General features: G+C 37.0%; 1 protein-coding gene across 1 annotated transcript in view; it reads left to right on the top strand.

The window, feature by feature from the left end:
* Nucleotides 1-15,189, top strand: part of SYT10 (synaptotagmin 10) — a 39,503-nt gene extending 24,314 nt beyond the window's left edge. Inside the window, exons 4-7 of the mRNA XM_050324814.1 lie at nucleotides 7,977-8,097; nucleotides 8,405-8,576; nucleotides 10,053-10,182; nucleotides 11,037-15,189. Of these exons, the coding sequence (XP_050180771.1) occupies nucleotides 7,977-8,097; nucleotides 8,405-8,576; nucleotides 10,053-10,182; nucleotides 11,037-11,108 (495 nt within the window). The 3' untranslated portion in view covers nucleotides 11,109-15,189. The remainder of the gene's footprint in view (nucleotides 1-7,976; nucleotides 8,098-8,404; nucleotides 8,577-10,052; nucleotides 10,183-11,036) is intronic.
* The last annotated feature ends 1,874 nt before the right edge of the window (nucleotides 15,190-17,063 follow it).

The following is a 17,063-nucleotide window of genomic DNA, read 5'->3' on the forward strand; positions in this document are numbered from 1 at the left end:
TAGATAAAAGCCATTTCCAGCACAGTGGTGGTCTCCTGGGGATCTTAGCCATCAATCAAACTTGTATCGTCTTGAATTATCTCATGTAGACAGATGGAACTTGATTATTATTTAGTTCTCCAACACCAGGCATTTCAGTGCTGCAGTTTTCTCATTTGTGAAGTGGAATATAAAAGAAGGTTTTGTAAGGACATAGTCTTCATGTGATGTCCATGGTGTATGATTGCTGTTGCTAAAGCAATTGAAATGTAAGTAAGTGGTGTCACTGGGAAAGACAGAAGTGCTTAAATATATTTTTTTGACATTTGTCTCAGTTCATTTCTACTGACCACTGGCCAGAGTAGGATATCACACAGGCAATCCTACTGGTTGTTGGCTCCTGTTATGGAAAGAGATTCTTCTGCCTTCCTGTTAAAACAAGAATGAAGCCCATCTCTGAAGCTCACCCAGAGCAATTGCAGGCACTATATTTTCTTAGTTTTCTCCATCGTGTGCTGCTTTGTAAATGGACAAAAAGGCGGCACTGGTGGTAGAAAGCTGATGAAGATATACTATTAGTGTTTCTGGGAATGCACCTAAAAACTACCGGAATGTTAAACAGGTGTGAAAGAGTAAAGGCTTGTCAGTGTAGAAGCATTTATCATCTCTACAATGGGAACAGCCCCTTCTAAGCCAAGAATTGCTGGCACTAGTCATTTCTACTTGGGGCCGATGATAAAAAGGATACACATGACCAGTGCCGCTGCTGAGCAGTTGAGAAATGCTCTAGATCAGTCTTAAGAGGAAACATTTTGAGGTTTTTCATTTATGTTTGGGACTGCTTAAGGTCCCAAATAACTGGAAAAAACAATGGAGAAAGGGGATGTTTCCATCCAGTTACTGAAGGCAGGGAAGGTTTCTATTATTATTCAATGTTTCTTTTCATTGGAAATGACGTATTATTTGAATATTCTGATTTGCTAGAGGCAAACTACCACTTTCAGTCTACCTTCAAAGTAATAAATACTAGATGAACAAAGAACGTGGTTTCCTCAAAGGATTTTAATATCTCTGCATCCAGACAGATGTGGCAGCTATGCTAAGGTGCATGGCTTGTCTGACCTGCTATGCCCTAAGTGCTCTCTGAGTTTCTCAGTGCAAATAATGTCATTGCAGACAATGCATTGTGGCTTCAGAAGAGCATCCTTATATGGGAAGCCATATACAATTTGGCTCCTTCGAGTGTCAGTAGATGCCACGCTTAGTTCACAGAAGTACCTCTGTTCTGAAGCAGGAATGGTTTTCCTGGCTGCGTGGCAAGATGTAATTATCCACCCAGTGCACAAGACAGATGGTGACGTACAGAGGGGGTGACACAAGAAGCACCCAGGAGTCTTGGCAGGGTGCTGTGAGAGCGTTCAGCCTGCTGGACCCTGCGTGCAATAACAGGGAGTCCTCCCTCCGCAATCAGGACTGCAATCAGCAGCAGTGCTTACCCAGAGCAATCAGGGTGCAAGGCTAAAACAAGCATTAGGCCTCCACAAGCAGAAGGCACAGTCATCACACAGCAGCAGGCCCCACTGCTTCCATATGGTCTTCCACAGAGGCAAGAACAAACACAAACTTAATTGGTTCATTTCCCAGGACAGCAGCTCAACCAGTAACTGGTGCTGAGAGGGGAAAAAAGAGCTGAATTCGATATGCAAAGAATAACTGGAGACAAAAATAAATATTAGGGGTGGGGACAACGTTTCCAAAGTAAAATCCCCTGGAGAGGTGGTAGAATTAGGTCTCCAGTTCGAGTTTCATGCAACTTTTAACAATTTCTGTGATAGCATGGCTACCATCAGGTTCTGAATGCATAAATGAGAAAACAGACTGGTAGATTTTTGTTCTGCTCTTTGCTATCACTCTTTTAACTGTTGATCTATATCTCAAAACCAGAAATATCTTAATATGTTCTTAGCTAAGCCGAGGGGTAAGACATCCTTCCTCTTTTTTTTCCATTCAACTCCCAACATTTGTCATTTTGTTTTACTTTATTCCTGATTCTTGAAGCTTGATGTCAGTAGATTTTACTGGAAAGCCAATATATATAACATGATTCTAAATAGAACAAGAAAGGGAGAATTCCTTTGGGGGAATTATCTTCCTGCAGTATTCAAGTAATCCAAAGGTTTAGTTCTGCCAGTGCATTTTTCTTTAATTTTGCATAATGTAATGAAAAACAATTTTCAGTGTGACTAAAGGAAGCAGCAAAAAGTCTAGTAACAGAAATACCTGAATAACTTCTTAGATAGATAGAAAATTGCTATTATTATTATTTATTACAGATGCTTCCTCAAAATACAACAGAAAAAGAAAAAAAATTTGCAAATTGCTTGTTTAGGAATTAAGTCCAAAGGGAATTCATGCTACCCTTTGTATTTTTGCTATGCTGCTCTTACATGCAATCTTTAAAATATCATTTAAATTACAATTAGTAAGAAAGTAGTTCTGGATATTAAAATTGAGATTAAGAATTAAAATTATTACTGTGGGTTACGATAATATGAATGATAATGAAAGTAACAATAACCAAGTTTCTGAGGGAATTCAATTTCTAATGCACTATTAATTATGCAAATGCTTGTTATTTTAACCATGGAAGTTAATGACAGACTAGCAAAAAATAAAAGCATATAAATTTTTTAGTTCCAGTAACATTTACATAGTCCTTGGTAAGAATCCATAGCAAGTTGCTCTTTTAAGACTTCGTTTGAATTTCAAAACTTGAAAAGCTAGGGGAAAAGAAGAAGAAACTAACATCAGTGAAAAAGTGGCCTGGAGTTCATTTGTGATTCAAAAATGACACCTTATTTTACATATCAGCTCCCTACAAGTTTTTCACACCTGCTAGCATAGAAAACCAGTTAAGATGTTGGCAAATAGAAGGGAGACTACAAAAGTTGTTACTCTGACAGGATAGTCAAAAAATACTTTTTCCTGTTCAGTTCAGGATTATGGGTGTTGATATGTGAGTAGAAACTACCCTGACTGTGGAAGGACCTGTACCTAACTTCCCCACTGAATTTGTGGAGGTTGCTAATCAAGGTTGTCTCTCCTATTGAATTTAGTGGAAACAACTGGGAAAATTAATTGGAGTAAGTGACAGCAAAGCTTTTTCAAGCAACAGCAGTTCTAAAAACTCGATCAGTTTAATTGATGCTCCCCTACAAGTTCTCCAAACTCCTCCTCAGACCCTTCCACTGTTTATCTGTATTATGAGTGGGGAGCACAGCCTCAGTAGAAATCCTGCTAATTCTACAGGCATAAGGGTGAAAATGAGGGCACTGCTGTCCATTGGGTATGGTAACAAATATAATACAATAAGGAGCCTTTTTCATCTGACTTTGCCAACTTCTGGACCGATTTCCCAAGAGCCCGTAAAGCAGGGAATGCAGACAGATCTTAATGGATCTCTCCTAATGGAACTAATGGAAAAAAATTTTAGCACATAGTGGGTTGTGTGGGGTGAAAATTACGCTATTTAAAAAAGTCTGTATTCTGCAGATAAAAAAAAAAAATGAAGCTTATCTGAATAACTGACATGCACACATGAGATCATTGTTTTCTGGTTTTTTATTTTTTGTTCTACCATCACCATACCAGAAAATGGATTGGATAGAAGTAAAATGGTAGCTATAAAAACAACTGAGGATGGTGTAGCTTTTGCCACTGCTCCAGTTCCTTAATACTGTGTGACGACTTGTGAACACAAAAGGGAAATAAGAGATATGAAGTAGCAAGAAATGCTTCCATTTGCATTAGTGCAACTGTGCTTAATGCTGGTTTGTCTGTACCTGTTACTGGAAGTGGATGGGAAGCACTCATTACAAATGTCTGTAAAGCTAGCTGTTAATTGAAATGTAACTTTAGTTCTAGGAAGAAAACAAACAAAAAAAAAACAAACAAAAAAAAGCCAAAAACCACAAAAAAACAAAACCTCAAAATAGGTCTAGGAAAGAGATAAAATTTCATGGGAGTAATGTAAGTAATGTGCAAGTCTCAGTAAATATAGGATACATGTAAGACAATTTGAGGCATAGCTAAAAATTTGCATGACTGGCAACTACTGAGTTCAGGATTGTACCTTCTGAGTTGTGTTTTGTTTGAGGTGAACTTTAATGCAGACATGATTGTTGCAGGCAGTCTGTGCCTTAGCTTCCCCAGATTTGCTTGTACTGAAGGGTTCCAGTCAGATTACTTGAGTGAACTTAATTATCCAGTGTATTATAAAGTGAGAAAAATATGGATTTTCTAGAGCACTGAGATTCCAAAGCAATTTGCATCCTACTTTTAAGTCTCAACTAAAATCAATAATGCTTAAGGATCCAGGGAATTTAAAAATGTTACTCATGATAATCAATGTGATAGACAAAGACTGTCATAAGAAGTTTAAAGAAACACAAAGCCTTATTTTGTTTGTTATCTAGATCTGAATCTGTGTTTGCAGCTCCAAATTCATAAAACTCTAGAGTTCAAGTGAACAATAAAAGTGTGTGGGGGGGGAAAGGGAATATCCCAGACATTTCATCAAATACTGAGTCTCTGATGCTATCATATATATATATGCAGAATTTTAATCTTAAATCTTCAAAAGAACATTTAAAAGTTCAGAGTCTTGTGCTTCACACTCTGATTGATTTCCAAAGCATAGTTATTTTAATGATTCTTTTTAATTTCTTAATCTCCAGGGGACTTGTAGAGGTCCTAAGAAAATATAGTCAGCTTCACACTCATGTATGAAGAAAGAGCACCATTCTTGGCAGATACTCAGAGTAGAAACTGAGTAAAAGTCCTAGGATTTCCTGTTCCTTACTGATCAAAAAGACACAGTCTACAAAACTGTCAGCAAACAACAGATGTCACAAATAGTACCAAATGAAATTAAGAAGATAAAATCATCCCAGTTGTGTAAAAGATTCTGAAAGAAATTGTATTTTAACTCAATCTGGGGACCATGGGAAGTCCTGGTCTGTAGTGGCAATCTGTGACAGCCAGTTCTCTCCACCAGGAGGAGAGTTAAGTGTAGTTTATGGACTAGTGCAGGGTAACCACTGATTTTGTTTCCAGCTCCTTTGATCTTACTATGTCTGACTCATAAATGTCTTTGATACTGACAAGCATTTATGTGAAATATTATCTATTCTAGTTTGCTGCAGAATTTATCTATTGAAACATGAGTGTTGTTCCATAGTAAGAGTCAGACCTTTCAGGGCAGCACAAGCCACATTTTTTTCCAGATATAGAGCATAGGTGTCAGAAAATTCCTGCATAAACAGTGGAGTGATAGGGAGCCTTTTCCCAATCTTAAAACCATCCCTTACCACTTCAGACTGAGCAGTTAGCACAGAAGTTAAAGAGCTCCAGTAACTTCAGTATCTGCGTTTTGGACGATCTGCTGTGTAGAGTGAAAAGATCCCCCTCACTGGTTTTATGAGCATTTTTTTTGCATTAAGGCAGCTTCCTTATACATCGAATGGTCAAAAGCACTGTGTGTGATTGCAGGGCATTTTCCAAGCTCTTTCAATATACCTTCAGTACATGCTGTTCAGAAAGGAAAGAAAAAGAACTGGGCATGAGACTCTTATGGTTACCATTTTATTAAGCACTGATGCTTTTCTCTGCTCTTCAAAAAGTACTGTAGAGTAACCACCGCATGGAGTTTTGCAAGTATTTTGAGCAATGCCTTTTTAAAAGTATTTAAGTCATAGTACATTACCCTGTCAGTCTTCTTCTCTATCAGTTGAGCTCACCCAAACTTTCAAGTGTCTATCCAATTTCTCTCATATAAATAATAGAATACTCAAGTTCATGTTCCTGTCTTCAAAAGTGATTTTTTTTCTGTTCACCTACAAGTCATCTCTCTGAAGAAGGAAAAATTGGGCTTTTTTATGAGCTGCCAATGTTGTTTCATATCCAACCTGCCTTCATCACCTCTCTCAACATAGACCTTAAACTTCAAAGCACTGAAAGTGGGGGAACTATTCTTTTCAAACAAAATAGTGAGATCTGTTTGACATATGGATATGAAGAACAACAATCAGACTCTGAATTCAGAAAGTAATGCTTGTAACAGAAGCTGTGCTTTAAGGAGTTTTCATATATAACAAAAACTGTAAAATATAAGAAAGCACTTGCCACTTTAACAAATGAGTGAAAATAATTACACTTATTTGTTCAAGTTTTATTTTTGTCTTCTGAAATAGAAAAGTGAGTTTGGTAATTTACCCTGTGCCACAAAATTCTGTACTCTTCCTGTCAAGGAAAGGGGTTGGCCTAAGGAGATGTCAGATAGCTGTATTTGTGCTATGTGGACTGAACTAGTTAAATCATTTTGAAATCCTGAGAAATCTGAAATACTGACAAGCATAAAATTTTCCCATAGTGCATGTTCACATGCTTATCAATCTGTTAATTCTCAGAACAGAATCTCAGCAAAACGACTGAACATGTGAATTGACCAACCTACACAAAAGTCAATACTTTATTACCAGCGCAGCAGAGAATTTAAAGCTATTCCAAAACTGCATTCTTCAGTCTGAAGTCTGCAATGCAGGGGAAAAAAAAAAGAAAACCAAACCAAAACCTAAACCCTGAAGCATGTGATTAAGTCTGTCTTAACTCAAGAAAGATGTGAAGCACCTATTTCAATTTAGACAGAGTATTAACCCAAAGGAAGCCAATAAAACTCTTCACATAAGCAGCTGAAGAACGTTAACAAGAACCCACAGTCTTGCCTCATAACTATAAACAATGTATTTGTCATCTACACAGCAATCATTATTTTAATATGTTCCATTTAAACATATATCATGCTTGCCTTCTGAAGCCAGAACAGCTGTAGGATAAATCCAGCAGCTCTCAAGAGAATCTGTACTCTCAGGGTAACTCTGTAGCTTTGACAGATAAAATATTGAAGCTGAGCTGTTAAAAATAAGCTTTTTAGTAGTAGTCAAAAAAAAGGTCCTTTGAGATCACATGAGCTTGCTTGAGAGTGGCAGCCTTACAGAAGTGGCTTCCTTTCATGCTCCTTACAAGCTCATATCATGAGTTCTTAATATGCAATTTTCTTTTGGTCTTTTTTTTGGGAGGGAGGGGGGAGTTTGGGAGGGGATGTTAAAATACAGAACAAGAACAATTTAGAACATAACTAACATTTCAAGAAATAAACTTTTACAGTACTAGGACAATTATATAACTGTGAAAAAGAAAAAAAAATAAGAACTGGTGGAAACTCTCTTCCTTAGGTTACATTTCTCAAGTATTGTAGAACTGTATAGCAATATCATATTGCATATATTTACAGCACATTGTCAAAGTATAGCAACTGTCTCTTTGTGAGGATTATTAAGATCCATATGGGCTTTATCAATCTTTCTGAGTATATAATCCTCCAAAAAGTTGTTGTTGAGCCCAGAAAGCTGTAGATGCTACTCCTTTACTTTGCTTTTCTTCTAAAACAGAACAACCCCTCAAAGCACATTAAAAGCAGTAAATACAGCAACTTTAACAAGTATTGTCTTTTTTGACAGGATTAGCTTTTCATTCACATACAGGTGTCTAGAAATAAATCTCCTACATAAATTCCAGTGTTGTTGATGGAGTATGAGTTTTTTCAAGAGCAGAACTTGACATTCTACATTCAGCACCTTTTCATTTGTGTGAATTCAACACAAGCGTGTCAGGAATCCTGAAAGTTTTGGTTCTGATTTTGTTTTAATTTCTCAGTTTATTAATTGTACATCCTGTCCCTAAGTTATTACCCTGTTGTTACTCTTTCTGTACTTTATAGAAATAATTTTTTAAAATTGCTTATGACCCCTTCAAAATGCATCTGAGGCTGCAAAAGAAGCCTCTCTCCATGTTAGAAGAGAAATTCCAAAGTTTTGCATGATCTGTACTGAATTGTTGGCAGTATGATCAGACTTCTAATCACTGCTTTTCTTTTTCAGGAAAGCATAGATTTGGGTGAGATCATGTTTTCCCTTTGTTATTTGCCTACTGCTGGGAGAATGACATTGACAGTCATCAAATGTAGGAATCTCAAAGCAATGGATATAACTGGAGCATCAGGTGAATCTACTTTTTTTTTTTTTTAAATAACAAGGGAGGGTTTCTTCAAGAAGGGGATGAATAAGAACTCCTTGGGTTTTCTGTGTTTAATGTGGTTGTGGGATGGAAATAGCAGGAGAATGGATATAGACCCCATACCTTTCCTTTGCATTTACAGCATGTTGAAAGCAATGCTTCCCAGGGTCACTAAAATCTTCACAATTTTCTATCTTATCAATATTACATTTCTGCAACTAATATTGTCCTTATGCTACACATTTGAATGACTTTGTGTCCAAATGTCTGCGACTGATTTTCTGTCCCTCAGATCCGTATGTCAAAGTGTCCCTGATGTGTGAGGGACGAAGACTGAAAAAACGGAAAACCACCACGAAGAAGAACACCCTCAATCCCATTTATAACGAGGCCATCATCTTTGACATCCCTCCAGAGAACGTGGACCAGGTCAGCCTCTCCATTGCAGTGATGGATTATGATCGGTAAGCACAGTTTTCTTTCTGACCATTAATCGTCAGTGAGACAATACCTGATCATTGCAAGTCACTGCTTTCTAGCTCTTTGAACTAATAAGCAGCTTCAGTGGCACAAAAGATAAAGCCTTGGGTTTTTTTCCTGAAGAGGTTTAAAGCTTCCACACTTTTTAACCTTTTATCTGTGTCATAAATAACTGTGATGAGGGAGAAATATGGCTCAGTCTTCCTATGGACCACTAGCATTGGCAAACATTCCTGTACACATCTGGTGGCTGGACTGTGTAAAAGCTTTGTAAATCAGATATACCTTCCAGTTTAAAAAAATCCCTCACACCTCTTATTTCTATTTAAATGGCAGGTATTTGAAACCAAAGAAAATTTGAATGACTGAGAAAGAACTAGATGCTAATTGGCACATTGAATTAAGTAATAATTAATTATTTGGTTGATTCAATAAAGTAACCTTTGAATACGTAACCTTTGGGTTTAGTCCTCACTGACAACATATTTAAGCCTCAGTTATCTGTGTCCTTCCCCCAGAACTGACAGGAAGAGACTCCTGCTTAGAGTGACTCAAGGACTGCAGGTTGAACTAGACAGTGACTGACAGAATCCTGCCTGAGCCAAGTCTGTTTCATTCAAGTGCTATTAGTAATGAGCTCTTGAGATTGCAGGGCAAATAAGTGCTGAAAGTCCAATTTAGTAACATCACCCTTCAGACTGTTTTTCCTTGCCATCAGATTTCTGGTTGTCCTCCAATTTCTGTCAGTAAGACTTTCTCTGTCAGATGTGAAAGAGGCACTGTGGTGCTGTTAGTTTCACAGCAACTTGCACACTTGCAGTCCTCCTCAGCTGCTCCTTTCCCAGCATTTGCTAAGAGGAAATTAGAAAGCATTATGGTAAGGTACATAAAGTCAAGGTACAGAAAATTACTTTCTGGAGTCCCTCAGCAAGTCTATGGCACTGCTAGGAGTATGAAGTATTAAGGTATAACCTATTACAACTGTGATGCTTACCTTTCACTTTTTTGACTGAACTTCCAAAGATCACAACAGCTAGAGCTGGGAATAAGTTTATGAAATGATGTCTGAAGGATTTGTAGCATGAAATGTATACCCCATCATTTTTACCTTCCTCTCCCACAAAATTCAAGCATGTTTTCTTTCTAGATAATTTTGTGTATTATGATCCTTTTCTGTCCTTTTGTCTTTTGGGTTGTAACCTTTTAATGGTAAAGGTTATGTCTTCATTGCTATTTTTATAGCTGCCAGAAGCACTCTGATAGTGGCTGTAGGTTTTTGATGTAACCAATACAGAACTTAATATTACTATACTACCATCAAAACTAATATCTGTAATAAATGATGTGAAAACTTTGGTCATGTACTCTGTGCCACACTAAACCAGTAAACAGAATTGTACATCAGATGTTATTAAAACTATTTTTATTAAAAACAAATTCTGTCTCTCTACAATTCTCAGAGTAGGGCACAATGAGGTCATTGGGGTATGTCGGACAGGCATTGATGCTGAAGGGCTTGGAAGAGATCATTGGAATGAAATGTTGGCTTACCCACGTAAACCAATAACTCACTGGCATCCACTACTGGAGGTAAGAACTAGCAAGATTTTCTCATTCTCAGGATATTGGATGTTTTTGCCTCTCACACTTATGTGCTTCTGAGAACAACAAAATCAGTGCAGCATCTAAATGTCAGCTGCAAGATTCTTAGCACAACCTAAATCTAGTTGCATGGGTTTATTGATTGTTTAAAGGGACCACTTCAAAAGTTTCCATGATGCTCTAATGGCACTGCAAAATTACATTAAGACAATAAAAATTTCTAGAATTTATGATAAGGAACTTACATCTACTTACAGATCATTTGCAAGAATTTCAAAAGGTATCATGTTCTATTCAAAAATGTTTAACAGGAAGAGTTGTTGCCAAAACACTAATCTGAAATTGGCCAGCAAATTATGCTAAATTCAAGGAACATACCAGCAGCTCCCTCCAGAGCTGTTCAGCAGACACTTATTGGAAGCTTGTTCGAATGCATGGGTCGTTATATCTGTAAGTCCCTGGACTTGAACTCCTACTTCAGCCTGCTGTGGCCACATATTGCTGGTGTTCTGTATACAAAATGCTCTCAGGTTTGAATTCAGAAAGATGCATGTGGAAGCCTTAAGAACCTATCTAGGTTTGGAGACAGAGGTACCACCCCTGACTGGTGAAATGAAGCCACTTATGTGAAAAAAGTCAGAGGCATTTTTAGGTCACTTAAAAAATTTTCTTTCCATTATTAGTTCTGCTGGAGACTTTGATGCCAGAGACTTTGATCCAGAGGCTAGAAAGGGTCTGGGTGTGATTTGAGTTCTTTTTTGAGAGAGTCTCTCATCTTCTGAAATGAGTGTGGTGCACAGACAGATCTGATGACATTTGTAAACGTAACACTTTTTTTGCAGCTACCTGGCCGAGCAACCAGTTTTGATAGCCAGGGATCTTGTTCATCACCAAAACCTCCGCTTACACCCTAAGGAACAAGAGTGGATTCATCGTGTTCAGTGTCCAAAGCTCCCTCCCATCTACATATACAGAAGGTTTGGCATCCACAGATGAACTGTATCCATATTTTTTTATTAAAATACATTTTTCCTATTCTAAGTCTTATTATACAGTTTATAATAATTTCTTAATGTATGAATGAAGTTGACTCCAGTCTAATATAACCCTTCCTCATGCAAATTCATTCACCTGTTTTATCACTGGCATGTATCCAGTGTCATATCCAAGCAGTGTTTTGATATGACCTGTATCTTTGCATAGACAAAGAAAACAGAGGAAAAAAAAAAATCCCTTAAACAATTCAAAACTACTGCAGCTTTTAAGGCCTAATTCTTTTGAGGGAGAGCAAATAGTATAAATATATGTATCTCATGTCATAAATTTCTTCTAAATTGCACTAAATCCTGAGAGACTTTGCAAGATAGCACTCCAAACCGAATGTTGCATGACAAAAAAAATAAATGTTGTCATGTTTTGAGTGTAAAATCAGCTCATTCCTTGGGCGGGGAGGAAGGGCTGATCAAAAGTCCACCAAAGCCAATGACAAGGATCTACTGGCTTTGCTGGGTTTTAGGTCAACCCTTATGGAACAGGCATCAGAACTGGATCTATGCAGTTATAATCTTCCAGCAATCACAGTGCCAGCTGCCCCTATTCTCCTGTCCAGCAAAGCAGCCAGGCACGGGCCCCCAGGCACTGGAAGATGGTTTGCTTCAGCTGCCCAGTGGCTGACAAAGAGCTGTCTGGGATGTCTCTGCATGGCACTGACAGTGCCTGTACAGGTATCGCTGTGGAAAATGAATGTTTCTGCAATGAGGGGTGTGGAAGTGGATGCAGCTCCACAGGGATGTAGGTGTCTCCTGATGAGGTGCATCCAGCCCATCAAAACAGCCCGTTTGTTGCTGGCATCATGCAGTCCTTGCCTGATGTTTACACAAGTCAAACTAGTGTAAACTAGGAGAGAATGCTCTGAAGTAAAGGAATTGATTTAATGTATTTTATCTGCTCAGAAAATTGAGCAAATGCTGCAGTTACCCAGAATGTTTTTCAGATTCTTGGTTTAATGTGACAGATGGAGATTACTTTGAAGTTATTTTGACTGCATGCATAGCACACGTGGAATAGTTTCTGGTCACCAGCTGGATGCCTCTAGAATTATATACTAAATATGAATTTGAGATATTTAGATATGTTTTCTGTCAGTGTATGGAGAGAAAAATTGAAATGTAGCTATTTATCAGAATACACAGGACAGCAAATGCAAAAAAACATTGGCTGTAGTCAGATGATTTAAAAACTAGAAGAGAACTACATATTATTTTATGAATTTCTCTCTTTCAAACACTGCAGTTTACCTCAATTGGATAAATCACATAGCTATTTCCTTTTTTCTTTTTTCTTTCTGTGAAGAGCATGGCAAAGACTGCACAATTTGGTCTGAGATTTTCGAAGCTGAACTGTAACTAGAAAAAAGTTGAGGTAGTGGTACTTTTTGTATCTTTGCAATATATAAAGAAAACAGAAGACAGTGTTTTCCAAAACAGCATTTTTACAGGTAAAAGGTGTCATAAATGAAAAAAATTGCCAATGGGAGATTGGTTTAAGATAATGAAAGAAATTTTGAGAATTAATCCAGATATGAAGGGAAAAGGTAGTTTTGACAAACTTCTGAAGAACCATTTTGGGTTGGTTTAGCCTGGTTGACACAGAAAATGTTTATGACAATCCAGTCCCTCCATTCCACTAACTAATCTCTAAGACAGTCAATCATGCCTCAAAGTGTCTTAACTGCTCCAGAAAAGTTGGGAAGGCTGGTCTTAACACTGCAGATGTTTCTAAGTCAAAAAAGGAGGCAGGTTTTACATCTTGCCTTCTGTGACTACAAACACAGCAGACAAGCAAATAAATACAAAAATCAATCTTTCAGACAGTCTTTACAAATAAATTTAAAAGACTAAAAAAAAAAAGAAAAAAAAAAGAAAAAATTAGAAAAAAAGAAAAAGCTCCAGCCCAAGTTTGTGAATGTCTGTTTCAGGTTGCTATTCATGGCCTCTAGGTAGAAATGGTTTCTCCCAGAGAGGGTTGGTAGTTCTGAACACTTACCCTCCCTGTTTAAGATTGTATTTTCATCACCATAAATACAGAGTGGCCTTGCAGAATTTCATTCCTTCATTTGCCCTGCGTGAGTAATTTTTTTAATAGGAGAACAAGCTCTCCTCTGTGAGGTTTTTCCTCCCATCATTGTTATCACGCTGAAATTCTGTGGTCTAGTTAATTTTCAACATGATTCTGCAAGGTTGATATAGAAACAGATATATATATATATGGAGATTGAAAATTATTTTGTGTATACATTTACCTTAATATAAATTATATTAGCAGTGGCCTTTGTGGCCTAGAAAATACTTTTTGTAATGTGGTACTGTAACAGTTAACTAAATATTCTTTGCACTTTTTTGCACCTAATATCCAAAAAGCTAAGGATTTCACAATCAAATGTAGCATAAGTGTTCAGCAATCAGCAACATATTTTTAACTATTTCATTGTTCTTTATGAGTATTCTGTATGTTTCATCATAGGTAGTAAGGTATTTCAAAATTCTTTTTCTTAAATTTTAATTGTTGTCAAATACCAAAGGCTCAGTTTGTCCCCTCTTGTTGTGTTATTTCTGATATCGTTAATAACGATAGTGAATGACTTCTGTGTCTAAACTTGACTGATGGGTGCCCTGCATCTAGGAAAAATCAGGCAGCAAAATTATTGGGACACCTAACTTCAAAAATGATGCCCTAATTAATTATATTTAGTCCCTTAACAGTGATTAATAGAAATAATGCAAAAGATATTTTTTCCCCACTGTTTTCTTAGTTATCTCAAAAGATAGAGTATATGCTCAGTATAACCAGTCTATTGTCTTTAGAGCCTGGTTCATAAGTTGCTCTGAGTGTAATCACAGAAGCCTTGAGGAAAAGCTTAGCACAGTTTAAGCTAAGAAATATGTTGCTTTATGTATATCTTTATTAAGAAATTTAAAATATTTTAATTTGGAGAAGTTGTAAATTCCCTGCTCCCACTCTGAATTCTTTTTTGTTGTAGTTGTTGTTGGTTATCCACATTTCTGCCATATCTTCTACATCAGCCTAATTTGTGAAAAATCAAATCTGGCAAATGTTTGGTGTAAAATATATTGTAGTAATTTTACAACAGTTTGAAAAGCTTACTTTCCTAAAAGCCTGAATTATTTTTATTGAAGCAGTTTACTGATAGCAGCAAGAGTACTTAACAAGAATTGTATTTTGCACGGCATAGCTTTTTTATACTTTCACTCTGCACGGGTGATGCTCAGTAAGGTGTCAGTCACTTATTGCACTCCATGACCTCAGCTTCAGATGACAGCATTGTCACACTTCTGCTGATGTGGCCCTTTCCCTCACTCTCCCAGCATCTTTCCCCACCATCTCTTGTCTATATTGAGCTTCTGTTCAAGCAGTAGAAAACTGACCCTTATTTTTGTCTGCAGTGCTCAAAACTGACTCCTGGCCTTAAAAAAGTTGTAATACGAAACCTAAAGGTGAAGGATAGCTGCATCACTCATTTTCATGCTACAAATTGCTGTCAGGGAAATAACCTCCTCTCTCCACAGTCCTTTATGAGCATCAGACATTCATAAATAAGCAACTTTGCCTGATTAGGGATATGTATATTGGTCAGAGACAGATAAAGTGGTCAGAAAGTTCCCCTGCAAAATTTCTTCTTCAATATTGGGAATTCTTTGGACTTCTTGTGTTTAAGTGACAAAACTATACATTTTTCTTAAAGAATCACAACCACATTCAATATTTTTGAAGAAAATGTCGAGCAAACAGGAAATGTTTTCATTGGGTTGATTTTTTCCAAGGGGATAAACAATTACTTACCTAATTTCTTTCTATGGATGCATTTTTGGAGCAATATTAAGAAAACTTTAGGTTTCGAAAACAAAGACATTTGATCCATCCTTTTCTCCTCTTTCTTTGTTTTTTTTTTGTTTGGCTTTGCTGTAATCCTTTTAAAAATTTTTAACATGATAATGCAAAACATATACATGATAATCTACTTCTAAGATTATTTTGCTATGTCTTTTTATAAACTTTTATATGTACTAACTTTTTATTATACTCCATTAATTTAACAAGCTTTATACATCTGAAATCATTTGACTGTATTTTTTAAGTCAGTAAACATTCAAAAGGAGGGTATTTTAGAACTCAGTAATAGAGTTCTTCCCCTACTGAAAATGTAAAATTTTTCAGAGATCCATAAATGTGCCTGCAAAATTTGAAAACAACCTTATTTGAGCATGCAAAAACCTAGGTTTGCACATACAAGTATTTGCACTTGCTAAATGTACAATCACTATTATTTAGCACTTCTCTTACAACAGAACACCCACACCTAATCAGAAATATGTTTCAATTCATGATAAATACTTGACAAATCTGTACTGTGATAGTTCCTTGACCTGAAAAGTTCATATAACATTATTTCTACAAATATGTAGGATATGCTTGAAAATTCTGTAAGTGTTCTAATATGACTTATGTGTTAATCAGACAATGAGGTGACTTTTGGACTGAGCTCATGTAGTAGGTGTTAGACCATCCAAAATATGGATAAAATGTAGTATATATGACAGGAATATTAATGCATCTTTTGATGGGAAATTTTCTCTCTTATTCACACCAATAGAGATTTAGTTTAACCCTTTGCTTGAGGTTCACTTTCATGTAGCTTCTGAGGCTTGCCAGTCTATAGTGAGCTGTTTGGTGTCTGAAAAGAGCTAAATCGTGGCACAGAACAGACCCCAGAGCTAACAAAGACAAAGGAAAATGTGGCAGTAGGCACAAAGCTATTCGATGCAACTGCCAATGCTCTGAAATGGAAACCTTCCTTTGGAAACATAATAATTACAATGGTCATATAATTTGTCCTTTCTTTCTGTACTGTAAAACAGGACAAAACAAGCGTGTCGCTGAAAAAAGCATCGGCATCAGGCATGGGAGCTAACTGAGGTGCTGATCACAGCCATTTGCCACTTCCAAGGCAGATAATAACTTCAGTTCAAAAAGTATCTTTTGTTTACTCATCCAGATGAATAAACATCTCCCAGCACAATTCCCCTTTTCCTTAACCACAGCTGGAAACTGGCAAATTTTAACAGCGTGCAGGAAACCAAGAGCTAGAAATCTAAGAGAAAGTGAAGCTGCAGGTGGGTTTTAAAATATCACAGGGGAATCTGGTCAGGGAAATGGAACTAACACCTTCAGTCTTGTGCTGAGTGCTAGGGGATGCTTGATGATAGCAGGTGCTCAGGGCTGTGATTTTATGTTTTATCTCATAGTACCTCTACAATGTTGCTGTTGCCAGGAAACCTCTTTACTAGTGCAGAGAGGAGAATGCCTCTGGTATTGCTATGTAAATTTTTTCCTCACAACTATAGACTGTAACTCTTATGTTACATGTGACTCAGTCCCCTGGAAGGGCAAAAAGCATGTTAAATTTGCAGAACAGGAAAAGTCAATTAAAGTTTGGCACTGTGTCATCATGAGGACTACTCACTTTGCTGATACAAAGGACAAGTGTTGGTGCCTTACTGTTCCAAGGGAGGACATTTCTCACAGCACTCTGCTATGGCTAAGCCTGTGTTGCTGTATCAACATTGTCAAAATGTAACTAATACATATAAATACAAGTGATATAGGTTACCAGAGCTCTCTCCTGTGGGAAAGGCATGATTACTCCTTGAAACATAAGACAGTGTGTTCTGGAAGTTGGATCTGTGGGAAGTCACATAACTGCTGTGATGAAAGTGGAGCTGCTCTGTAATAATTTATGAATACAATATGTTGCCTTGGCTATTGGTCTTGAATTAAGTGAGTTCAAAAAG

This window comes from Myiozetetes cayanensis, unplaced genomic scaffold, assembly GCF_022539395.1.
Source record: "Myiozetetes cayanensis isolate MyiCay16 unplaced genomic scaffold, myiCay2020 scf3, whole genome shotgun sequence".
Classification (NCBI taxonomy): Eukaryota; Metazoa; Chordata; class Aves; order Passeriformes; family Tyrannidae; genus Myiozetetes; species Myiozetetes cayanensis.